The 23989-nt window shown below is 61.2% G+C and overlaps 3 protein-coding genes and 1 non-coding gene across 16 annotated transcripts; 2 read left to right on the top strand and 2 right to left on the bottom strand.

The window, feature by feature from the left end:
* LENG8 (leukocyte receptor cluster member 8) lies at positions 1-10390 on the top strand. Of its 9 annotated transcripts, none has more exons than XM_043437013.1 (16): positions 2-141; positions 1776-1868; positions 2485-2659; positions 2941-3042; positions 3622-3717; positions 4490-4760; positions 4963-5104; positions 5251-5439; positions 5715-5993; positions 6077-6217; positions 6341-6626; positions 7031-7132; positions 7218-7286; positions 7386-7515; positions 7597-7804; positions 9205-10390. In XM_043437013.1, exons 2-16 carry the CDS (start codon positions 1831-1833, stop codon positions 9365-9367), a joined length of 2391 nt encoding a protein of 796 aa, XP_043292948.1. In that variant the 5' UTR covers positions 2-141; positions 1776-1830; the 3' UTR covers positions 9368-10390. The 9 variants fall into 9 exon arrangements, with proteins under 9 accessions (XP_043292945.1, XP_043292948.1, XP_043292947.1 ...); XM_043437014.1 differs by having other exon boundaries at positions 3-141; positions 3625-3717; positions 4508-4760; positions 9205-10387; XM_043437010.1 differs by having other exon boundaries at positions 1-141; positions 4966-5104; positions 7597-10390.
* On the bottom strand, positions 10126-12836 carry LENG9 (leukocyte receptor cluster member 9). Of its 2 annotated transcripts, XM_043437033.1 has the most exons (2): positions 11523-12836; positions 10126-11468 (listed from the first exon to the last, which is right to left on the bottom strand). In XM_043437033.1, exons 1-2 carry the CDS (start codon positions 12079-12081, stop codon positions 10429-10431), a joined length of 1599 nt encoding a protein of 532 aa, XP_043292968.1. In that variant the 5' UTR covers positions 12082-12836; the 3' UTR covers positions 10126-10428. The 2 variants fall into 2 exon arrangements, with proteins under 2 accessions (XP_043292968.1, XP_043292967.1); XM_043437032.1 differs by having other exon boundaries at positions 10126-12836.
* Positions 12837-12965: 129 nt separating this feature from the next.
* Positions 12966-18623, bottom strand: CDC42EP5 (CDC42 effector protein 5). Of its 4 annotated transcripts, XM_043437048.1 has the most exons (4): positions 18333-18619; positions 17946-18087; positions 14145-14305; positions 12966-13497 (listed from the first exon to the last, which is right to left on the bottom strand). In XM_043437048.1, exon 4 carries the CDS (start codon positions 13495-13497, stop codon positions 13036-13038), a length of 462 nt encoding a protein of 153 aa, XP_043292983.1. In that variant the 5' UTR covers positions 14145-14305; positions 17946-18087; positions 18333-18619; the 3' UTR covers positions 12966-13035. The 4 variants fall into 4 exon arrangements, with proteins under 4 accessions (XP_043292983.1, XP_043292984.1, XP_043292982.1 ...); XM_043437049.1 differs by lacking the exon at positions 17946-18087; XM_043437047.1 differs by lacking the exon at positions 14145-14305 and having other exon boundaries at positions 18333-18610.
* A 4145-nt stretch (positions 18624-22768) lies between these two features.
* Positions 22769-22841, top strand: TRNAG-CCC. The gene has a single exon. It is a non-coding gene; the product is annotated as a tRNA-Gly (tRNA).
* The last annotated feature ends 1148 nt before the right edge of the window (positions 22842-23989 follow it).

Genomic DNA, 23989 nt, shown 5'->3' with positions numbered 1-23989 from the left:
AAGCATCGGCGTGACGTCAAGACGCCGCGGTCCGGACGTCGAAACTTAAAGACAGAAGCCAGCCAGGTCGAGGGCAGTCGCGGAGCCCTGTTGCCGTCGCCCGGAGCCGCCGCTGACGAGTCCCGGGGTCGTACGGCTGAGGTGGGTGTGCCGAGTGGGGGCGGCCGGGCGAGCGGGCGGAGACGGCGTTTCCTTCTGGCCTTCCGCCCCGCGGCCCCCGAGGCCTTGGCGGCCGTCGCACCAACGGACGCCGCGCGCGAGCGACGACAGGGTGTGGCGGGGGCGCGGGCCGCCAGTGCGCCTGCGCGTGGGGAGCGGGGCGGGCGGCCGCGCACCCTCGCGCCTGCGCCCTTGGGCGCCGCTCCCCGCCCCCGCGCTCGGAATTCCTGGGCCCCGAGCACCCCTTCAACTCCCATTGACCCGGCGATTCCACCGGAGGACCGCGTTGCCCCGGGCGACGGGCCCCCTTGCTCTCTCTTCGCCGCCTCGCCGCGCTCCCCGGGACGTGGTGCGCAGGCGCGGCGCGGCCAGGGCGGTGGCTCCGGGGCCGATGGCTGGGATCGGAATCTGGGCTGGCTGTTCCTCCGCCCGGCGTCCTTGTTTGCTTTCCCTGGGCTCGTGGGACGGCCAGGTGCCCCGCTCGCATCCGCGTCTCCTTCCTTCCCTTCAGACCTGCCCGGAAACCTCCCTCCCGAGTTGCACCAGACCTTACCCTAAGTCTTCCTGTGTGGGGTCCCCCTCAACCCTCCCCAACCTCTCGGGACCGCTGACCTCCGCGCCCCTCACCCTTTCTCTCACCCCCGTTCCGTCTCTTCTCTGAGACCCTTTCTTCTTTAGGACTTTTCCCGGCTCCAGACTCCTGTTCCTGTCACCCCACTTGTAGGACTTCCGGGTTCCCCAGCGGGACCTGCTTTGGGGCACACCCATCCTCAGTTATCCCCTCGAGTCTGGGTCCCTCCCACCCAGTCTTCGCCCCCAGGGCGCTCCTTCACTTTCTTGCAGTCCTCCCCCTCCCGCTCTTAAGTCCCTAACAATGTTAGGGGTCTTTTCGGGCACCCGCAAAACTTTCTGTCCAGACCCCCAGCCAAGAGGATTTGATGGCTCTTTTCCCGACCTACTGCTGTTTCTAGGAACCTCCCGTGTAAGAGTTTTCTCTGTCCTTAGAGGACCTTCCGGAAATTAGTCTCTTTAAGAGTTTTCTAAGAACTCATTTCTTTACTTCAGGGCTCTTCTCTTTGCCTTCTTCTGGCTCCAGGAGTAACTTGCAGAAATCCCCATTTCCTTCCAGGTTTCTCCGTTCTCCAGTGTTTTCTCCTCTTCTCTCAAGACTCCCTCAAACATGTCCCTCTTTACAGGCTTTTTTTCAGACGCCTTTACCAGCCTTAAGCTTCTCTCAGACCTTGTTCATTAGCGCTTCCTCCGTATCCCTTGCCTGAGGTCCCCCCACCCGCCCTCCGACCCTCCTCCAATCTGTCTCATGGTTTCCCTTGAACCTTTCCCTTTCTTCATTTGGGTTTCAGATCCTTCTTTTTCTCTTTGGGAAATTTCTTTCAACTTCTTTGCTTTCAGATCCTTCATTTTCATCTAGAGTGCTGCAGGGGGCGGCCAGGGTCTTTCCCTGGGACTGTAGCCCATTTATTTATTCTCTTCAGGCAGTTTACCCCACTGGCTCCTTCCTTCTCTGGCTTCTTGTGAGTCATCTGCTTCTCTTTGCTGGTTTGTGACATGTTTCTTGCTCCTCCTTGATTCTCCCTAATTCGTTTTTTGCCTTACAGACAGTGAAAAAGCATTCTGGCTCCCGAGGTCCACCCCTTACACCCCAGGGTGCAGATGGCGGCCAACGTGGGTGATCAGCGCAGCACAGATTGGTTAGTGGGGCTGGAGGGATGGCATGGGTGTGGGGGGCGGTGAGAGGGAGCAAGGCCCAGTGTTGGGCTCTGGGTGGGCCCTCACGCAGCATGGGGGGCATGACGCTGTGGTCCCTGTGCTTGGGCTGGGGGTGAGGCGCTTGTGTGAGCTTTCATCATTCACAGTACAGTGCTTGAGTCACAAAACACTGATGACTCGGTCCATCAACTGTGATTAAAGGGGCAGCCTCTAACACTTCACACTGTTTATTTTTTTGTTGTTGTTCCTTATTTTTTCCAAAACAGTGTGGTGATTAACTTTCTGACTGAGGTGGTATCAGACACCACTTGTGGATTCCTAAAACATTTAGGCCTGCTTGGCCCCAGGTCTTACGTTCTGTGGACACTGGGCATCTTTTTGTTTGACTGTTAACAGCTGTGTGTAGCAGGCGTCTGGTGAAGCATCTTAGGTAGGCAGTGGCCTTCATGGCTCGCGGAGAGCTGTGAGCAGGCACTGTCAGCACATCTCAGCTTAGACTCTGAGGCTGTGGGATTCCAGCCCTGGCGTTTGCTGGTCTTCATCCTGCCCAGTGTCCATGGTGGGAGCGGGGGCTGACTCCACGTGCTCTTCCTGCAGGTCCTCTCAGTACAGCATGGTGGCCGGGGCAGGCAGAGAGAACGGCATGGAGACTCCCATGCACGAGAACCCAGAGTGGGAGAAGGCCCGCCAGGCCCTGGCCAGCATCAGCAAAGCGGGAGCCGCCGGCAGCTCTGCCAAGGCCAGCAGCAATGGGCCTGTGGCCAGTGCACAGGTGAGAGAAGTCCCCGCAGGACTGGGAACCCTGAGCGGGGCGGGAGCACAGTGGTGTCCTCTGGGATCACCAGGGCAGGGCGCTCTGAGGATGCTCCCGGAGCCCTTGAGTGGGGATGCTCGGTCTGTCTCCTGGAGGAGTCTAGGGCCAGCCTGAGGAGGGAGAGGGGCCTGGGTGGGGTGGCTGAGGGGGTGGCTCTCCATGGAGAGGTGCGGGCCCGGCTCCGTCCGGGAAGCGGGGCTCCCACCTGCAGCCCTGAGGCCCGCCCCCTCTGCCCGCAGTACGTGTCGCAGGCAGAGGCCTCGGCCCTGCAGCAGCAGCAGTACTACCAGTGGTACCAGCAGTACAGCTACGCCTACCCCTACGGCTACTACTACCCGGTGGTGAGTGCCGGCCGGGGCGGGCTCCGGGGGCTGGGGACCGACCGCAGTGGGGTGAGGGCCCGGGGCCATCCCCACCCCAGACAGCGCTCACACTGCCACAGAGCCGCCTCCGTCTCCGCGCACCCCGCTCCCTGCCCTCTTCCTTGTCCCCACGCTCCTTGCGGGGGGCTGCCCGGAGCAGGCCTCCTGAGAGCGGCAGGCCCGCCGCCCACCCTGCCTGCCGCTCGGCTTCTCTGCTTGGCCTCCTTTCTTCGCTTACTGGGGGGAGTGTTACATGTCTGCAGCTGACTTCATCGGCACTGGGTTTCTGTGTGTATGGTTGTTCTGTTGTAGTGTTTAGACGGGGTAGCGCTCAGTAGCTAGCTGTTGAACACGGTGAGACGTGGGACAGAGGGAGGTTTTCATCTTACCTCCTCACCTGTAGCATGAGTCAGTTTGGTGCATTTATGAGGTAGAGAGGGGAGGGCTGAGAGGTCAGTGGCGGATTGCCGCTGAGGGCTGGGAGAGAGCAGGGCCAGGGCCAGGCCCCCCTCCCTGGAAGGAGCGGGCCTGCGGCTGATCCCTTCCTTCCTGCCCCGGCAGAGCGTGTACCAGAGCTACGGCTCCCCCTCCCAGTACAGCATGGCCAGCTCCTATGGCTCAGCCGCGCCGCAGCACCAAGGGCCTCTGAGCCAGGTAACGCCCTGCCCAGCCCCGGGGTGGCCAGGCCGGGTGTGGTGGGAGGGCGGCGGAGCCCGGGCCAGGGCGGTGGGTGGGCCTGGGTTTCCGTCCATCCACCTGGGTTTCCCTCTGGTGGGAGGGCTCCTACATGTGTGTGCACCACGCGTGTGTCTTGACAGCATGTGACCTGTGCCCAGGCAGTCACCACTGGGGGAGGTGCTCCCCAGGGTGGGGATGGTTTATGCCGTCCACACTCGCTGAAGTTGAGCTGGTAGACTGGGAAGCAGGACTTAGGATTACTTCATGTGGAATAGTCTTGCTGAAAAGATTTTAAACCCCATTATTCCTTTCTGGAAACTTATCTGGTACTTGGAACAGCAAAGCAATCATCATATTCTTTATTTTTAACGTGACAGACATGAAAGATGTAACATATTTTTAAAATATGTAAAATAATAGGTAATTTTTTAAAAAGTAAAACGAATGGACTTCCATCTGTCACACAGCTTGAGAAACGAACAGAGAGCATTAATGTGTTTAAGGTCACCTGCCACCGGGGCAGCTCTCAGAGAGGGGACTGCAGTGTAGTACGTGCAGGCAGCTCGGAGCCTTGAGCAAGCAGCCCAGGGCGGAGCCCGGGCCCCCTGGCGGTCAGCAGGGTGGCTGTGGTAGCTGAGTCCGCACCAGAGGGTCGCTCTGAGGTCGGTGTGGGGAGAGTTGCATACTGAGGGATGCGACGGTGAAAACCGGAGCAAGGGCCGGCCAGGAGCGCCCTCTCCGCCCTCAGCGCCCGCTTCCCCCACAGCCCCCTGTCCCTGGCATGGACGAAGGCATGCCCTACCAGGCGCCCCCTCAGCAGCTGCCTGCGGCCCAGCCCCCCCAGCCTGCCAACCCCCCACACGGTGCCCATCCTCTGAGCAGCGGCCCCCAGCCTGGGACAGCCCCCGCCACCCAGCACAGCCAGGCGGGACCCGCGTCGGGTCAGGCCTATGGGCAGCACACCTACAGTGAGCCCGCCAAGCCCAAGAAGGGCCAGCAGCTGTGGAATCGCATGAAACGTGAGCCCCTTGGGGTGGGGAGCAGGGGCACAGGGCGGGGTCCTCACTGGTGGGAGGCATGCAGGTCTCTGACCTCACTTCTGCTGTTGGGACCACCCAGGCTGTGGGTGTGGCTGCTCGGGAAGGGGGCGGGATTCCCGAGCTCAGGTGCCCTGTTCCAAGGGGCGGGGCCAGCTGACCCCAGCTTTTCCCGCCCTCACAGCAGCCCCTGGGACTGGGGGACTCAAGTTCAACATCCAGAAACGGCCCTTTCCCGTCACAAACCAGAACTTCAGCTCCACCACGGAGGGCCAGCACAGCGGCTTCGGCCCCCAGCCCAACCCCGAGAAAGCCCAGAACCACAGGTGACCACCCGCCCCATCCCTGAGAAAGCGGACGGTGCTCCCTGTCTCCTGTAGGCTCCCTGGGTGTTACGAGGCGGGCTGACGAGGTCCTGGCCCAGGTGTGGGGGCTGCTCCCCAACCGGCTGTGCATGCCCGCCCTCCGCCAGGGGGAACCTGTCTGGGAAGCCGGACGACTGGCCGCAGGACATGAAGGAGTACGTGGAGCGCTGCTTCACGGCCTGCGAGTCGGAGGAGGACAAGGACCGCACGGAGAAGCTGCTCAAGGAGGTGCTGCAGGCGCGGCTACAGGATGGCTCGGCCTACACCATCGACTGGAGCCGCGAGCCCCTGCCCGGGTGAGTCAGGGGGGGAAGACACAGGGGGCCTGGGGCTGAAGGGAGCCCCGCAGAGAGGTGGGCAGGAGGAGGGTTGGGTCCCGGAGGGGCAGTCGGCTGGGGCCAGAATCCCTGGGGGTGCGAGCTGGGGGACGTGTTATTCAGCAGCTCGGAGTACCTCGCCTTTCTGCACCGCGTTAGCCGTGTCTGATGCCTGGGGAGGTGCCTCTCCTCCTGAGCGCGTCCCCGGGGCGGGGGATGCCAGGCTGTGACGCTCTGCTCTGCTGTGTCCTCAGGCTGACTCGGGAGCCTGTGGCCGAGAGCCCAAAGAAGAAGCGGTGGGAGGCACCCAGCACCCTCCATCCTCCCAGGGGGGCAGCCTCCGCGACCAGGGGTGGGGGTGCCCAGTCCCAGCGAGGGACGCCGGGGGCTGGAGGTGCCGGCCGAGCCCGAGGCAGCAGCTTCGCCAAGTTCGGCAACCGCAACGTCTTCATGAAGGACCACAGCTCCTCCTCCAGCACCGACTCCCGCTCCCGCTCCTCCTCCCGCTCCCCCACCCGCCACTTCCGCCGCAGGTGCGGGGGGTCCCAGGGCGGGCGGCGGGGGGGCCCCCCGGGGGCCGGGCCAGCCCTCACCTTACCGCCCCTCCCTCCGGCAGCGACTCGCACTCGGATTCCGAGAGTTCCTGCTCAGGCAACGAGTGTCACCCTGTGGGCCGCAGGAACCCACCCCCGAAGGGCCGGGGAGGCCGGGGGGCCCACATGGACCGGGGCCGGGGCCGGGCACAGCGGGGCAAGAGGTGAGCCTTGGGCTGACAGCGGGAGGGGCCGGTTCAGGGGTCCTGGGAGGAAGAGGGCTGTGTCTCGGGAGAGTCGGAGAGCGCAGTGCCACGCCCCCTCACGCCCCCCACCGCGTCCCCCAGGCACGACCTGGCGCCCACCAAGCGCAGCCGCAAGAAGCTGGCAGCCCTGGAGTGCGAGGAGCCGGAGCGTGAGCTGAAGAAACAGAAGCGGGCGGCGCGCTTCCAGCACGGACACTCACGCCGCCTGCGCCTGGAGCCCCTGGTGCTGCAGGTGGGGAGCCTGGAGGGTGGCGCGGCCGACCCGGACTGGCAGGAGCTGCAGATCGTGGGCACCTGCCTGGACGTCACCAAGCACTACCTGCGCCTCACCTGTGCTCCCGACCCGTCCACCGTGCGCCCGGTGCCGGTGAGCGCCCGGCGTGGGGGCAGCGCCTCGGGGAGGCTGGGCCGGGGAGGGCCGGTGATGGGCAGGGGGCTGGCGCACGCAGGGGTGCCGACCCAGAGCTTGCATTCGAGAGACAGTCTGGGAGGCAGGGCCGGCCCCGAGCCTCTGTCCCTACTGAGGCAGTGGTCCGTGTCCCAGGCCGGTGCCTGTGAGACCAAGGCCCTCCCAGGGCGCGGGTGCGGGAGGCTGAGGCTGGGAGCGCTCTTACTGTTTGCGGTCCTCGTTTCTAATGTTGACAGGCAGTCACTGAGGGTCTGATGTTGGAGCCCCCACTTTGGGACTCAAGTCCGTGGGCCCCCGGTGGGTTTTAGCCCTTCCGGCTGGTTCTGCCCAGGTCACACTGAGCCTTACTTCACCTGTCCCAGGTTCTGAAGAAGTCGCTGTGCATGGTCAAGTCCCACTGGAAGGAGAAGCAGGACTACGCCTTTGCCTGCGAACAGATGAAGTCTATCCGGCAGGACCTCACGGTGAGGCGGGGGCCGGGGAGGGGACCGGGGAGGGGGCCGATGCGTGATGCCAGCTCTGCTGTGACGCCCGCTCCCTCATCACCAGGTGCAGGGTGTGCGCACCGAGTTCACGGTGGAGGTGTACGAGACCCACGCGCGCATCGCTCTGGAGAAGGTGAGGGGCGCGCAGGGCGCCACCCCGCCCCGGGCTTCCAGCCGTCCCCTCGCCCATCCTTGCGGGCCTCACTCTGCCCTCTCACGCCCTGCCCTCCAGGGGGACCACGAAGAGTTCAACCAGTGCCAGACGCAGCTCAAGTCGCTGTACGCCGAGAACCTGCCGGGCAACGTGGGCGAGTTCACCGCCTACCGGATCCTCTATTACATCTTCACTAAGAACTCGGGAGGTGAGGCGCAGCCCCGCGGGACCGCGGCCCCGCGCCCCTGACGCGGCCCCCCACCCCCTGACCCCGTGTCTCTGGCCGCAGACATCACCACGGAGCTGGCATACCTGACCCGGGAGCTGAAGGCGGACCCTTGCGTGGCCCACGCGCTGGCGCTCAGGGCCGCCTGGGCTCTGGGCAACTACCACCGCTTCTTCCGGCTCTACGCTCACGCGCCCTGCATGTCTGGCTACCTCGTGGACAAGTTTGCAGACCGGGAGCGCAAGGCTGCGCTCAAGGCAATGATCAAAACGTATGTAAAGCTGAGCTCCGCCCCGGCCCTCCGCCCCTCCGCCCCGCCCCGGCCTCAGGCCCCGCCCAGGCCGCGGCCACCGTGTCTCCTCCCCCACCTGTGCGCTCCGCCCTCGTCTGGACCCGCCCCCTCTGCACAGCCGTCCGCTGCCCTCCTGCCGCTCTCTGCTCTAGGCAGCCTGCACCCCCCGCATCGACCCCCTTGTCCAGGCCCCCTTCCTCCGAGGCCTCCCACCTCCCCGGCCCTCATGAGGCTGAGCGCCCCCGTGGGGCAGCCTTCAGAGCCGTCTCCGCCCTCGGCGCCTGTGGGCTCAGGGACTGGGCCTCGCGCCCTCGTGAGGGCTCAGATGAGTGTAGGGCCGGGTGTCAACGGGAAAGCGAGGCCTGACGGCCCCCAAAGAGGGTGCTCTCTGCCCTGAGTGACGGTGTGCTCGCATCTGTCAGGAGGGAGGCGCCCCAGGTGGGCTCAGGACACCCCTTCTTTTGTCACAGCCGGGGTCGCCCGGCTTCTAGGGCTGGAGGCCGGCGATGCGCTGAGCGTCCCGCGGTGCCCAGATCACCCCCGGCAGGGCCATCTCCTGAGGTGACAGGCTGCCAAGCCCTGCGAGTCACGGGGCGCGGTCTGGGTGGGGACGGACACCCACTGGAGGTTAGGAGGCTCCTTGTGGGCCGCAGTGTGGGTCAAGAGCGTTGACGGGTGAGGTAGAGGGTGGGACCACGGAAAGACAGGCAGTGGGGCGGACTCTGCGGAGGGGGCAGGGCGTGGCTGCTGCCCGCCCAGAGCACCGAGGGGCCTGTGTCTGAAGGGGCCTGCGTCTTTGGCAGAGACCGTCCCCCGTCCCAGGGCCAGTCCCGCAGACGGCCAGGCAGGAGGGGTCCCATGTGCCCCACCAGTGCGCCCTCAGTGGCCGTGCCCTGGAGCCGTGCTCCTAGGTGCGTTCAACTGGGAGGGCCCGCTGCTGAGAGGGCGCACGCACAGGGCTGCTGGCCCGCACAGGCCCAGCCTCCTCTGACCCGGGTGAGGCAAGCAGGAAGGGTGGTCCCCAGATAGGGTCAGCAATCACCCCCCGCCCTCCCCCCGGCCGCGGTGGACCCTCTTGTGAGGGTCTGCGCAGGCCCCCAGCCAGCAGAGGAGCCAGCTGGCCCTTCCCTCCCACCCCCTCCTCCTGTCCCCCGCTCAGGTAAGTGAGGGCGAGGGGGGGCGCAGCCGGGGCTGGGGTCCCGACCCCACCCCGGGCCCCCCCGAGCCGCTGAGGTGGGGATGCTGCGGGTGGGAGCGGGGCTGGCAGGTAACGCGCTGAGGAAGCCTCTCGGGCGCCCGAACGGGGGCGCGCCGTCCCTGCCCGTGGGGCCCTCCCACGTCCACCGCCGCCTCATCACCTTCTCCTCTTGTCTCCGTAGCTTCCGCCCAGCGCTGCCCGTCTCCTACCTGCAGGCCGAGCTGGCCTTCGAGGGCGAGGCCGCCTGCCGGGCCTTCCTGGAGCCCCTGGGCCTGGCCTACACGGGCCCGGACAACTCCAGCATCGACTGCCGCCTCAGCTTGGCGCAGCTGCCGGCCTTCTGAGCACCAGCGCCGCGGGGGCGGGGGGCCGGGCTGCAGATCTTGTCTTTGAGCCATGGACTTGGGGTGTAAATTAATTCGTGGGGAGAGGGCTCCAGGAAGAGCCCTCGTCCCTGCCCCCGTTTTCCCACCGGGGAGTCTGTACAGAGATTTTTCTATGTTTTTATTTTTGGCCTCAGAGGGTCGGGCTGGGGAAGGAGGGGATGGGCAGCGGAGGGCCGGGGGCATGGTCTGTAGGCTGGTCTGTCCGTCTGGCCCTCCACTAATGCTGTCTCAGTGTTTTTTCTCTCTCTCTCTCGAGCTCGTACTCCGGTACCAACCCAGCACCCTGGCCCGTCCCATGCCGGGGGGCAGGGCAAGAAGACAGGCCGCTCCGCCCGCGCCCGCCCAAGGCGGGGGCACGCCCGTCGCCCGCCGCCCGCTCGCCGCTCCACAGACTCTTGTTGCCAGCCCTCCGGGGCCTCAGTTTTTTTGGGCGAGGGGAGCCGCGTAGAGACTGTGCCCTGCCCTCGGCCCCCGAGCCCAGAAGCCGCCGCCGCCGCCACCCGCCACGCCGCCGCCACACTGAGGACCCCGGAGGCCGCCGCGGGACCTCGCCGGCCGGGCCGCCTCGTCTGCAGTTGTATTGAGTTGTCTCCGTGTCCCCCTCCCCCGTGTCTCCCCTGCCCCGTCCTCCCCCTCCTCGCACTCTTCCCTCGGTTCAGCACAGGTAAAGCGGTTACCCTCCCTCCCCGCCTCATGGATCACCAGCTCACGTCATGTTTCCTTCTCTTTTCTTTTTGTGTGTGTTTATTTAAGTTATTTTTCTTCCTCCCCTTTTCTTTTCCGTCTCCCTCCCTCTTCTGCCATGTAACTGGAGGGCGCGATGAGTTGCGAACAGCTGGACTGTCAGGCTGCTTCTCTTGCAGATGTCCTCCTCTGCCTCCCTCTCCCCCTCCCCCCTTTCCTTCCTTCATTCTTTCCTTGGAGCGCTGAGCACCACTTGGAAGCTTGAGAGAAACCAAAATTAAAGAGAGAGAGAGAGAAGCCGCGTGCCCGTTTTGTCTTTGTCTGGGGCCGGGCCCTTATTTCTGGGGTTGACCTCCCAGGGGGAGCTCGGCCACGGCCTGGTAGGTGGCCCCGGCCCTGCCCACGCGGCACAGCCACAGTGTCCCCAGGAGCTGGCTCCCCAGCTCCTGCCACGGGCTGACCTCGGGGAGGCAGACTTGGGCGCCCTGGGGCACCTTGGCCAGGGTGAGGTGGGGGCGTATCCCCCCAAGGGGCTGCAGCACTCTCAACCCCTCGGCCTCCAGCCTCTGGCTCAGCCTCTGGGCCAGGCTCTCCAGCGGTGGGGACGGGGGAGCGCAGAGCACGTGGGAGCCCAGGCGCACCAGGCGACTGAACCTCAGCCTCGGAGGGATCGCAAGCCCGGAGTCCGAGAGCGCGTGTCTGAGCGCAGTGACAGCGGCCGCTGCCTCCCCAGGGCCCGCCAGCCTCAGCAGGGCCAGGGTCAGGTGCAGGGCCTCAGCCGGCACGGTGAAGGCCGCGCAAGCTGGTGCGTCCCGTACCAGGTCTTCCTGGACCTTGGCCACCTGGGCCCGCAGCTCAGGCTCCGTAACCATGAGCGCCACAAAGTGCGTGGGGCGGGGGTGGCGAGGGCCCACGGCCCCGGCCGCTCCTCGGTCCACAGGCCAGACCCCGGGACCCCACTCCGTTCCCATCTCAGAGAGGTCTTCCGAGGGCTTCCCTCCCCGGGTCTCCACAGCCCTGGCGGTGGCGGCAGCTGGCTGCAGCGCCCTTCCTGGCGCCATCCACGGGGAAGCTTGGCCTCCAGGGTCTGCCGACTCCCGCTCCTGAGTCCTCGCTAATGCGCCTGCCAGCGTCAGCCACCCAGCTTCGGGGCTTCCCCCGTCCGAGGCCAAGGCTGCCCGGAGTCGCGTCTGGGCTGGCTGTACGGGCCCCCCCGCATTGGTGCCAAGGCGGGTGGCAGCTGCGCGGTCCAGTGCGCCTCCGGTCCCGTCTGTATCCTCACCGCCGAGCGCATCTCCGACTGAGTTGGCATCTTCGCCGTCACTCGCATCCCCGTTCCCGTGCGCGTCCCCGCCCCGGTCTCTGCCGTCGTGCACGTCCCCGGGCCGGTGCACGTCCACGCCGTCGCTCTCACCTCCGACTCCGTGCGCGTCCCCGTGCCGGCGCGCGTCCTCGCCGTCGCTCTCACCTCCGGCTTCGTGCGCGTCCTCGCCGTCGAGCGCGTCCAGGATGGTGGGCCCACGGCCGGCCGCCAAGCCGGAGCCAAAGACGAGGTCGGTGCGTGAGGCGCGGTCCCAAACCAGGCGGCCGCGGAAGCGGAAGTAGCGCACCCGGTGCTGCGGCACGGCCAAAACGCCCGGCCCGAGCGCCGCTAGCGGCTCGTCCCAGCAGAAGGAAAGGAAGGGCTCCTCGCGCACGCCCAGGAAGCGGTCCACGTAGCCCACGGAGAAGTCGGCCGGGTCGAGGCGCGGGTCCCAACGGATGCGCTGGATGACGGCCTCAGCCGTGCGCAGCGGCGGCTTCTTGGCTTTGGCCTGTTCTTCGGCCTCGCTTCTAGGCTGCGGCGGCGCCGGCGCCCCGGGGTGGGGCTGGCGGCAGCGGGCGCCGAAGCGGCAGCGGCCCTCCAGGAAGAAGCGGCAGGCCGCCGGGGGCGCGGGTTCCGCGACCAGGACCCCCGCGGGCGGCTCCGGCCCTCCGGCCGCTTCCATAGGCTCCTCGCGGGGTCAGCCCTGCCCGGCCCGCCGTGACGTCACGGGCGCGGCTTCGGCCCCGGCCCGACCTGGAAAGCACCCCGCGCGCGGGCCCGCCCGGCGCCGAGCCCGGGGAAGCCCGACACCTGCGGGCGGTCAGGTTGTTGTGGCCCCGCCCCGGCCCACGCCCCTACCGAGTGTGGCCCCGCCTCTCCCGGGCGCGTAGCCAGCGCCGCCCGGCTCCCCTAGGGTTCGCAGGCGCCGCTCGGCTCCCCTAGGGTTAGCAAGCGCCGCTCGGCACTCGTGCGCCCCGGAGAACCTGGCTGCACGCCCCCCCCCCCCCCCCCCGCCAAGGATCTGCGCTGCTGCCACGCCCCTCCAGGCCTCGCTCGGGCCTCGCCCTCCGCGGGAGAACCGGACGCCTGCGGGCTCAGCATGAACTTCGCAGCCCGAACTCCGGGCACCCCTGTCGGCCTCGGGGCGTCCCTTTCCTAGGGGTCCACGCCTCCTCCCGGCCACTTTTCCTGCGCGGCCGCTCCCGGGGTAAAGGGCAGCCCGCCTGGGCGGGATCTACCGGCGGTGCGGAGCTCCCGGGTTCACAGCCCTCGGCCGGCCTCCAGGAGGCGTCGGGCCGAGCCCGGGACCGCGTCCGGCTGGCAGCGGCGCGCGGCCCACTTTGCTGAAGGAACCTGGCGGTGGGAGCGATCACGTCGGGGCCCCGCCCCTGGCCCTCTTAAAGGGGCCGCATCCCATTACACCAGGATCACCGAGTTTCTACCTTCATCCACCCGGCGGGTACCAGAACCTCCCCGCGACACTCCTGGCTCTTAGGGGCGCCGGGACGCCGTCACCCTGTCCCATTACCGCTCCCCACGTGCAAAGTGAACAGACGAAACCCGGGACACAGACCTTGTCGGTTTATGTAGAAAGAAGTGGGGCGCTGGGCGGTAAGAGCGCAGGGAATGGGGGTCCCTACAGGCCGATGACGTCGTCCGGCTCGATGTCCGCGTTGGCGAGGCAGCGGGCCCGGGGGTGCTGCGCCCCGGGACCGGGGTCCACGTCGGGCTTGGCGGCAGCGGCGCCCGGGCGCTCCGCGTCCATGACACCCAGCACTGCGTCTAGCATGGAGGGGCCCAAATCCAGGTGGAAGGACAGCAGCGGGTCAGCGGGCGCAGGCGCGCGGAGGGCGGGCGGCGAGGCCTGCGGCACTGCGGGCGGCGGGGCGGAGCGCGGGGCCCCCGCGGGCGGCGACCGGGGCTCGGGGGGCGGCCCGCCGCCGTGGCGGCTGAGGAACGAGGTGTCCCCGAAGGCGTCGCCGCCGCGTCCCACGTGCAGCGTGTGCCGGAAGTCGCCGAGCGGCGCGGAGATGGACAAGGCGCCGCGCTCCGGCCGCTTCTTGGGCTGCGCGGGGCCCAACTGCTTCAGCACCGGCATCTGCGGGGTAGGGGCGGGTTAGCACGACCTCCCTCAGGGGCTGCTGCCGCGTTCCCAGCCCTGACCTAGCCCGCGGTGCAAAGGATGCTCTAGACACGCACAGCACGACCGTGGTGGGGGGTACGGGGGTTACTCCAATTTTACAGCTGGGGAAACTGAGGCCCGAGGTCACAGCTGCTTGATTCAAAACTCAGACTCAAATTTAGGTCTGCCTGTATGTTAACTGCACTTAGAACTAACGTTTGAGGATTTCATACTCCAGAGAAGGAGCAAGACACGCTTCACCAAGCCTGCAGACTGCTTCCCAAACTTGGCAGAAACTCCGCCCTGAAGACCGGCTCCCCCGGTGGCTCAGACAGTAAAGAATCCGCCTGCAATGCAGCAGACCCGCGTTCGATTCCTGGGTCGGGAAGATCACCTGGAGAAGGGACTGGCAACCACTCCAGTATTCTTGCCTGGAGAATTCCCTGGACAGGGGAGCCTGGCGGGCTAAGGTCCATGGGGTCACAAAGAGCCGGACACGACTGAGCTACTATCACTCCACCCTTAAGACAGAGCTGCCCCTGTCCTTTAGGGGAAGAGACACGGTGCCCAGCGCCTGCCACACTTCTAGAGGCCCACACACAGTTTTAATATATTGTTATTACCTTTCTGCACCGCTGGTCTTTAACTGAGGCCGCTGGCCGCCAGATCGCGCAGGGCGGGTACAGGCGCGGGTCTTCTCCGACGCCACCTTCCGGGCCCACAGAGCTCACACAGCCCAGAGGATGGCAGAGGAGACCCTCTCGGACGAGGGGAGCCCCCCACCCTGTCAATACACAAGGTACAAAAGCCCCTTCTGAGCCGAGGGATGCTGTGTTTTGATTTATTTCAAAATGTCTGGACTGTGTTTGTCTTTATACCAACACGGTCATAAAAGATAATTATAACATATATAATTATGTCCATGAAAGCTTTGCCTGGGACACACAAAAGTCGTAATGTAGGCTGGCCTGAGGATTCTAATTTGGGAGGTTTAGGGTGGGCCTGGGAAATCTGTATACTTGCACGTGTATGTATGTGTGCGTGTGTGTGTGTCCACATGCACGCTCAGTCATGTCCGACTCTTTACAACCCCATGGACTGCAGTCAGCCAGGCTCCTCTGTCCATGGGATTCTCCAGGCAAGAGCCCTGGAGTGGGTTGCCATTTCCTCTTCCAGGGGATCTTCTCCACCCAGGGATCAAACCTGCATCTCCTGTATTTGTAGGTGGACTCTTTACCCCTGAGACCATTCCCCCCATGCCCACAGCGTTTTACACAGTGTTTTACAGTCGAATTATCTGGTTTTGAAATAAGCCACATAATATCTTACTTCTTGCTAAGAGTAACAGTAATAATAATGCAAAATTTCCTATGTCAAAACATGGCAAGAATGGTATAAATTCCAATCTGGCAGCTCATGAACTATAAACCAGGTGCCCTGTGGCCACATGACTGCATGCGGACTTGATGGTAAATAGATATGTCCACCAACCTTTGCCCATATCCTGGAACTTGACTGTTTTTATGGAACTTCTGGGAGGGATTTTGATGACCTTGTACTTTTGTTTTAACAGTCACTGTTATAATAATAATAAACATTATTTCTATTTGAATTGAAGCCCCACCTTTGCCAACTGTAAGAACTGAGATAAATGATGTGATCGCTTGGCTTGTTTTCTATCTGAAAATGGGTAAAATAACACTACCTTCCTTGTAGGGCACACAGAAACACTCAAAGAAAACTATATTTGTAATATCACCAGTCAATTGATAGTGATAGCACTGGGGGTGGGGGTGGGGGGAGAGGTATCCCCAAACAAAAGTGTGGAACAAAATTTAGATTTGATAAAATCCTCTGAAGCAGGCAAAGCATTGCCCTTTTAGTAACCACCACCCTCAGAAATGCCGTCGATAACATGGAGAAAAATTAAAGCCAAAGGATTTGAAATAATTATAGATGGCTGTGGTCTAAGGGCTCTCCACTCCCCTACTCAAACACACACACACACTTTACATTTATTTCTCTTGAAAAACCAGTCTTGCTTGACCACCTCTATAGCGCTTCTCAAAACTCCCTAACCTCCACCCAGGTGAATAAATATATTGTACTGCAATCTGAAACACAATCACCATTCCTTCCCCACCCCACCCAGTATATAAGGGAAACAACATTTTATTAAATGAGACTACTCAGCACATGCTAGGCACTTAGATAGTTTCAATTCTAATCTATATTATTATTATTATTATTTTGGCCATGCTATGCAGGACCTTAGTTCCCCAACCAGGCATCGAACCCACATCCCCTGCAGTGGGAGCCCAGAGTCCTAACCACTGGACCACCAGGGAATTCCCTGTCTTTTTTAATGCTGACCTCTGCTCATTAACGAATCTCAATCCACAGTTTAAAAAAAAAAAAAAAAATCTGTCTCAGAGCTAGCAGCGCCCCCGTCTCACTGAGCTGCCTTGAATTATGTAGGTGAAAAAAGCAGAACTCAGAAAGCCAGCTGCCCAGACTTGGATCTGACTGTGCACATTGCTGGCTGGCTTTGGGCAAATTACTTACCCTTTCTGACCTCACTTCCTCATCTCAAAAATGGAATGGTACTCATAGGATAGTTCATAGTCGCTTTGCAAGGAGTGAGGGGGAATTCCCTGGCAGTCTGGTGGTGAGGACTATGAGCTTTCACTGCCAAGGGCACTGGTTCAGTCCCTGTTTAGGGAACTAAGACCCTGTTAGCCAATCAGTGCAACCAAAAAAAAAAAAAAAAAGAATTGGTGAGATATTGCCCCGGGGAAAGTCTTGGCATGGTAGCCAGTACACAGAAAATGCTGTGTGCTCCGTGGTCCAACCTTAGATTATCCTCGCCTGTCCCAGAGAAGGAAACAGATGCTCAGAGAGGGTACGTGACTTGCCCGAGGTCACAAAGCAGCTCTGCGGGCCTCCAGAGCCCAGAGGTACACCTTCGGCTGACAGCAGCCCAGGGCACTGGCCCTCCCTGGACAGCTCTCCGCCACTGCTTCCTCTCCCTGCCCACCCCCCACCTTACCCTCATCCCGTCCTCCCACCACTCTACAGGGTGATAGCTCTGCCATTTTCCAGCACTTAGCAGCTCCTTAAGATCTTGGTCTCTGGAAATTCCCTGGTGGTCCAGTCATTCGGACTCTGCACTTGCACTGTGGACGACCTGGGTCCCATCCTGGATCCAGGGAACAAAGATCCCATAAGCCATGCAGCCAGAAGGAGGGGGAAAAAAAAAAAAACCAACTTGTTTTTTGACGCTGAACACACCTGGAACTAACTTTCTCAACCTCACACCTCAGTTTGCTCCCCTGAAAACTGGGAAATCGGAATGCCTGTTTGCAAGGGGCTGTCCTAGAGCGTATTCATGATGCTGACATTGTTTCCCAAGCACTTATCCTGGGCCAGGCAGGGGTCCAAGCGCTTCAGGCACATGAAGGAACTCATGTAGTCATGGTAACAGCCCTTTTCGGGGAGCACTCTGCTATTCTGTTGGTTTTAGAGATGTGGGAGACAGCTTGAGGCACAGAGAGGTGAGGTAACTGGCCGTGGGTCACACAGCACAAATACTGCCTGAATCTGGATCGCAGGCAGATGAACTGCGGAGTTGGAAGGGTATTATATTGCTCATGGTCCCCAAAGGGTAGGGCGTGCAGACCCGTGGGAAAATAATAATAATGCTTTCATATCAAGGCCAGGGACCCACACCCTTGACCCTGTTTGTTTGCTTTTCTTTTTTTACGTTCCAGGTAAGAACAACCAGTTAGAAATTGTTTTTGAAAGCCACCGCTCCTCCTGACTAGTTCTGAGAACTCGGGGTGACCCGGGGTGGGCTGGGATGGGGTGGAGGGGGTGTGGGGAGCAGTCTGTCCACTTCCCTGAGCCTCAGTGTCCCCTGAAATAGAAGGCTCGAATCTCCCTTGTGTGTCTGATGCAATGAGGTCATGCTCGGAAAAAGCCACTGGCGGGCCAACTCAGCACAGAGGGGCTGTTGTGTGTGACGACCTCGGCCGGGCAGAGAGCAGGAGCCGCGACCCTGGACCCGCGCGCCCCGCCTCCCGCCTCCACGCGCCCCCCCTTTCCTGCCGAGGCTCCAGCTGCAGGGGGGGTGGGGACGCACAGCTGGCTCTGCTCCGTCCTCTCCGGGCCCCAGCCCGCCCCACATCCAGCCTGGCTGGTTCTCAGCCCCATGGGAGAGGCGACCAGGCGGGCGGCACCCGGACGGCGCAGGGGGACCGGGGACCGGGACCCCACCCCGACCCCCTTGGGGCTCCAGAGCGCGCTTCCTGAGGCCACGTGGCTGCGGCCCGGGCTTCAGCGGCCGCGGTCCCTTCTGCCGTCTGTCTGTCCCGCTCCCCTCTGGACTTGCCTGGGGACCCCGGGGCCGCCAGTGCCCCCCTTACCTCGCGGTCCTCGCCGAACCGGGCGGGCGCGCTCTCAGGCTCCTGCACCGCCCGGGACCCGCTCCTCTCGGTTCGGGGCCCGCCTCCGCCTCCTGGTCCCAGGCCCGCGCCTCCCTCCGCCTTCCTCCGGGCGGGATCTCACCTGCGAAGGGCCCGTCAGGCGGAACCTGGAGGGGCACTCACGACCCGGGCGGCCGGCCCGCAGCGCCCCCTCCTTCTCTTCTGGGTCCCGGGAGCCCTGGCTCCTAGTTCAGTTCCTCCTCGGCCTCAGGACGCGAGGGGGTCCCAGACCCACCCCCCCGCACCCCGCCGGCCTCCCCTCCACCAGCCCCGGGAGTCTGAGCCCCACACCCGCCGCCAGACCCTGCCACCGGGTCCCCTCTTTACCTGCACCGGGAACGGAAGAGTCAGCCCCTCTCGGGGGCCATGATGGGAGCCCAGAGGGGCGCAGAGTCCCCGCCCAGTCCAGCTCGCCCGTCAGGGGCCGAGAGGGTTAAGGCAGTAGGCCCCTCCCAGGCCTCCCTTATTCCCCCCCTGCCCCCCACCCCCCAAAAAAAGTTGGCCTCTAGGATTTAAGGACTAAGAAGCCGCGGCGGGAAAGCGGAGGCCCCGCCAGGCTGAGTGTGGGGGCGGGAAGTGGCCGGGACTGGATGTGCGCTGGGAAGGACCGCGGAGGGGGTGGGGGATTGGATGGACTGGGCGGCCCCCCAGCCCGGCCCCTCCCCTGCCAGCCTGGAATTTCCTGCAAGTGGGGAAGTCTGGCTGTTTGGAAAGAGTAATTTCTTCCAGATTGCAGCGGTTGGGGGAGCGAGTGTGGGGCCTGGAAGAGAGAGAAACCCACAAGGTCAGGCAGTGAGACCGGCGGTAGGAGGGCGGCTCCCTGCCTGCGTTGGGGAGTTGAAGGTCCGGGCCTGGGCGTCACCTCGCTGGGGGCCCGCGCCGAGCGGTGACGGGGGGTTGGGGTGGGGTGGGGAGACGATCCCCCAGGGTGTGAGTGCGGGGAGAACCCCACCCGGGGAGAAGGCCGGCTCGGTTGTGAGCTGGGATGGCGGGCCTGGAGAGGAGGGAAAGAAAGAGAAGGCGCTCAGTCGTGTCCAACTCTTTGCGACCCCATGGACTGTAGCCCACCCGCCTCCTCTGTCCTTGGGGATCCTCCAGGCAAGCATACTGGAGAGGGATCTTCCCCACCCAGGGCTCGAACCCAGGTCTCCGACATTGCAGGCACACGCTTTACCGTTTGAGCCACCTTTGCAGCCAGGAGCAGGGAGGGTCCTGGATACGGAGGTGTGGCTTGACCTGAATCTTCCGAAGCAGGAGGAGTGCGTGTTTACAGGGCCGAGGACCGGAGGGAGCGGGCCAGGCCGCCAGGTGGAGCCCAGGGCCCCGAGGCTCCGGGTGGAGCCTGGTTTGCCTGGAGAGATCGGGGTTGGAAGCCACTGGGAGTTTCTGATTTGTCCTGAGACAGGTATTAAGCGGGAAAAACAGGGTCAGAACTTGAAGGAGCAGAGAATCCACTTCACAGTCCAGAAGGGGGATGGGCTGGAACAGGCTGGGACGGTGGCTCAGATGGTAAAGAATCCGCCTGCGATGCGGGAGACCCGGGTTCCATGCCTGGGTGGGGAAGATCCCCTGGAGGAGGGCATGGCAACCCACTCCAGTATTCTTGCCTGGAAAATCCCACGGAGAGAGGAGCTTGGCGGGCTACAGTCCATGGAGTCGCAAAGAGGCAGACACGACTGAGCGACTAACACTTTTTTCTTTCACATCCAAGGCAAAATTTAAGGTGGGGGTGGGAGAGCAGTCATCCAAGATAAATGTTTAAATAACTACAGCATTTTAGTTAGTTATTTTCTATTGATGTTTGGACTCATGTTACAATGCATCATTTTAAAGGGATTTAGTATATTCTCATGGAGAAGGAAATGGCAACCCACTCCTGTGTTCTTGCCTAGAGAATACCAGGGACGGGGAGCCTGGTGGGCTGCCATCTATGGGGTTGCAAGAGTCGGACACGACTGAAGCGACTTAGCAGCAGCAGCAGCAGTATATTCTCAATGTCTTACAAACATCACCTCTATCTGATTCCAAAACACTCATCACCTCAAGCAGACAAACAAAAGACAAACTCCCCCACCTATTACGCTGTCGTCGGGGGCCGGCCTGCTGCGACAGGCTGCCTGTGTCCTTCTGCATTCACTGTCTCTCCGTCTGAGTCCCTCTTAGGCGTCAAACTCCCTGGTTCGCAGGCCTGCGCCATTGTCCTCCTGCCTCTGGCCAGAGAGGGTCCTCTGCTTTCAGGGCTCACGTGATTACGTGAGGGCCACCTGGACAACAGGGTGATGGCAGATCCAATGCATCACTCCGGCATCAGCACAGGCTCCACGCTGCTGAGCTGTCTGTGCCTTCCCAGGGGCCCCGTGGTCGTGAACCCGCCTGCCAGTGCCGGGGACAGGGGGTCGTTTCCCGATGCAGAAGATCCCACGTGCTGCAGAGCGACTAAGCCTGGAGCCACAGCCACTGCGGCTGCACTCTAGAGGCCGTCGGCCACAGGCACTGCGCCCTCACACGGCAACCACTGGGGACCTCGAGCCGCACCCCCTGCTCTGCAAGAGCACCCGCCGCGACGGGAGGCCCGGCAGCTGAACCCGAGAGTAGCCCTGCTCACAGAGACTAGAGAAAGTCCGCATGCTGCAACAAAGGCCTAATGTAGCTAAAAATAAATAAATAAACAGAATTCAGCTGCAGTGCAGGAGACACGGGTTCGTTCCCTGGGGTGGGAAGATCCCCTGGGGGAGGAAATGGCAACCACTCCAGTATTCTTACCTGGGAAATTGAATGGACAGAGGAGCCTGCCGGGCTGCAATCCATGGGGTTGCAAAGAGTCACGACTACATAGGTTTCAGGGACTCGTTCCTGGGCATCTTTAGACGTGCGTTCTGTCTACCCCAGGGACCTTCAGACGGCAGGTCCCAGGGGATGCTGGGGCAACCACCAAGCTGGAGAGCCTGGGAGGCGGAGCAGGCGGACCAGAGACCCAGGAGACCCTGACCCAGAGCAGAGGGAAGGGCAGTCAGCCCCACCAGAGCAGACGGGAGTGCCTGTACGGTCCCTGGGGGCTCCGTGCCCAGCAGGGCCCGGTACTTGTTTAATGGTTTGCTCTATCTTGAAACTATTGATCCTTTTGAACAAGGGACCCCGCCATCTTCCTTTGCCACGCACCCTGAAAACTATGTAGCCGGTTCTGATTGAAGTGGGAAGAACAGAGGCCTAAGATGAAGCGGCAGTGAAGGGTGACACTGAGAGATAAAAAGGGGAGGAACTTGGACCGGAACCGGGAAGCATCAGACAAGGAAGAGGGGGATGGGTGGTGGAAGGCCTGGGAGGACACACACGCCCCCTCCCTGCAGGCTCAGAAGCAGAGCAAGTCTGATCTAAAAAAAAAAATTCCACTGGATTTGATAACAAGCTACAGGCCACCAGTGGCCTGAGTGAGAACACCCGTGGGGGTTGGGTGGGTGGGAGCCAGTTTGCTGTGGGGGAGGGGAGGGAGACAGGGAGGAGAATTTGGGAATCCAAGGAAGGAGTAGGAAACAGGGTATGCAGAGGAAGAGGTAGGGCTGGGAGAAAGATTTTCGTTTCTTTGCTTGGTTTGGATACATTTGCTATTTTGTTTCTTTTTTCAAAGAAGTAATTTTTAGTTACATAAAGGGTACCTGAACACACCCTCCTTGAAAAAGAGAAAAAAACGCTAGCTAGTAAGGTTTGGGGAGAAGGCAATGGCAACCCACTCCAGTATTCTTGCCTGGAAAAGTCCATGGATAGAGGAGCCTGATAGGCTGCAGTCCATGGAGTCGCTAAGAGTCAGACACAACTGAGCAACTTCACATTCACTTTTCATTATCATGCATTGGAGAAGGAAATGGCAACCCACTCCAATGTTCTTGCCTGGAGAATCCCATGGACAGAGGACTCTGGTGGGTTGCAGTCCATGGGGTCGCTAAGAGTCGGACATGACTGAAGTGACTTAGCAGCAGCAGCAGCAGCAGTAAGGTTTTGATGATCTTGTCCAGTCCAAGGCCATGAAATTAGTTTGAGGTATATACCTTCCAGGGGCTTCCCTGGTGGCTCAGATGGTTAAGAGTCTGCCTGCAGTGCAGGAGATCCCTGGGTTCCATCCCTGGGTTGGAAGATCCCCTGGAGAAGGAAATAAGAACCCACTCCAGTATTCTCGCCTAGACAATCCGATGGATGGAGAAGCCTGGCAGGCTACAGTTCATGGGGTGGCAAAGAGTTGGACACGACTTAGGGACTTCACTTTATACACCTTTCAAGGGGCTTCCCTGTTGGCTTAGTGGTAAAGAACCCACCTGCCAATTCAGGAAATGCAGGTTCGATCCCTGGGTCGGGAAAATGCCCTGGAGAAGGAAGTTGCAATTCACTCCAGTATTCTTGCCGGGGAAATTGAATGGTCAGAGGAGCCTGGCGGGCCACAGTCCATGGAGTTGCAAAGAGTCACACATGACTGAGCGACTAAACAGCAACAATGCGCCATTCAGCTGGGTTGAGCTCTTACGCATAGACCGGTGGTTCGGCACTGGGAGCTACTGGCATTTGGGGCTGGGTCACTGCTGGTGGTGGGGGCGGCCTGTGCACTGCGGGATGCTTGGCAGGGTCCCAGGGCTCCACGCACCAATGCTAGTAGCTCTCCCTCCCCATGATTTAGACTCCTCACTGTTATCCCCCGGTATAACGCCCCTGGTTGAGAACAGCCGATCAACGTGTTGCTCTAAGAAAATACATTTTAAATACACGAAGGAGGGGCTTCCCTGGTGGTCCAGGGGCTAAGACTCTGTGCTCCCAATGCAGGGGCCCCAGGTTCAATTCCTGGTCAGGGAACTAGATTGCACATGCTACAGCTAAGACCCTGTGCCGCCAAAGAAACAGATGTTAAACACACACAGAGGAACTTTCACTGCATGACTTGGGGCTACCACTTCTTTCCCGCTTGGCAGATTCTTTTGGAACTCATTCATGCAGATTTTAAAAGGGGGCTATGAACTTATTTCAGCATCTTGAAGAAAGTGCATAACAACAACAATAGCAGCTAATGCTCATGGAAGGGTTGGAATCATTTAGGAGTGGTTCTAAACTCTCTCCTTACATAATCTTACTCTTTGGAATAACTCTATGGGTGAGAGGAGGGTGGTATTACTATTCCCATTGGGTTTTCCACTTTGTTTTGTCTTAGGAAACTTAGCTCATGCAGCTGTAAAGCTGTGTGGGTGGGATTTGAACTCAGGCAGGCTGACCCTGAGGAGAAACAGAAAATACAGAAGAGGAAGGTTCTATTATGGACAAGACCTCGGAGTGGGGTAGGGGCGGGGTGGGGGGGAGATCTGTCCCACAGAACCTTCAGCACAAGCTTGAATCAAGATTGCTGGGAGAAATATCAATAATCTCAGGTATGCAGATGACACAACCTTTATGGCAGAAAGTGAAGAAGAACTAAAGAGCCTCTTGATGTGAAAGAGGAGAGTGGACAAGTTGGCTTCAAACTCAACATTCAGAAAACCAAGATCATGGCATCCAGTCCCATCATTTCATGGCAAATAGATGGGGAAACAGTGGAAACAGTGGCTGAATTTATTTTGGGGGCTCCAAAAATCACTGCAGATGGTGACTGCAGCCATGCAATTAGAAGACGCTTGCTTCTTGGAAGAAAAGTTATGACCAAACTAGACAGCATATTAAAAAGCAGAGACATTACTTTGTCAACAAAGGTCCATCTAGTCAAGGCTATGGTTTTTCCAGTAATCATGTATGGATGTGAGAGTTGGACTATAAAGAAAGCTGAATGCAGAAGAATTGATGCTTATGAACTGTGGTGTTGGAGAAGACTCTTGAGAGTCTCTTGGACAGCAAGGAGATCCAACCAGTCCATCCTAAAGGAGATCAGTCCTGGGTGTTCATTGGAAGGACTGATGTTGAAGCTGAAACTCCAATATTTTGGCCACCTGATGCGAAGAGCTGACTCATTTGAAAAG

This window comes from Cervus canadensis, chromosome 18 (genome assembly GCF_019320065.1).
Source record: "Cervus canadensis isolate Bull #8, Minnesota chromosome 18, ASM1932006v1, whole genome shotgun sequence".
Classification (NCBI taxonomy): domain Eukaryota; kingdom Metazoa; phylum Chordata; class Mammalia; order Artiodactyla; family Cervidae; genus Cervus; species Cervus canadensis.
This window is presented reverse-complemented; position numbering and strand designations above follow the sequence as displayed.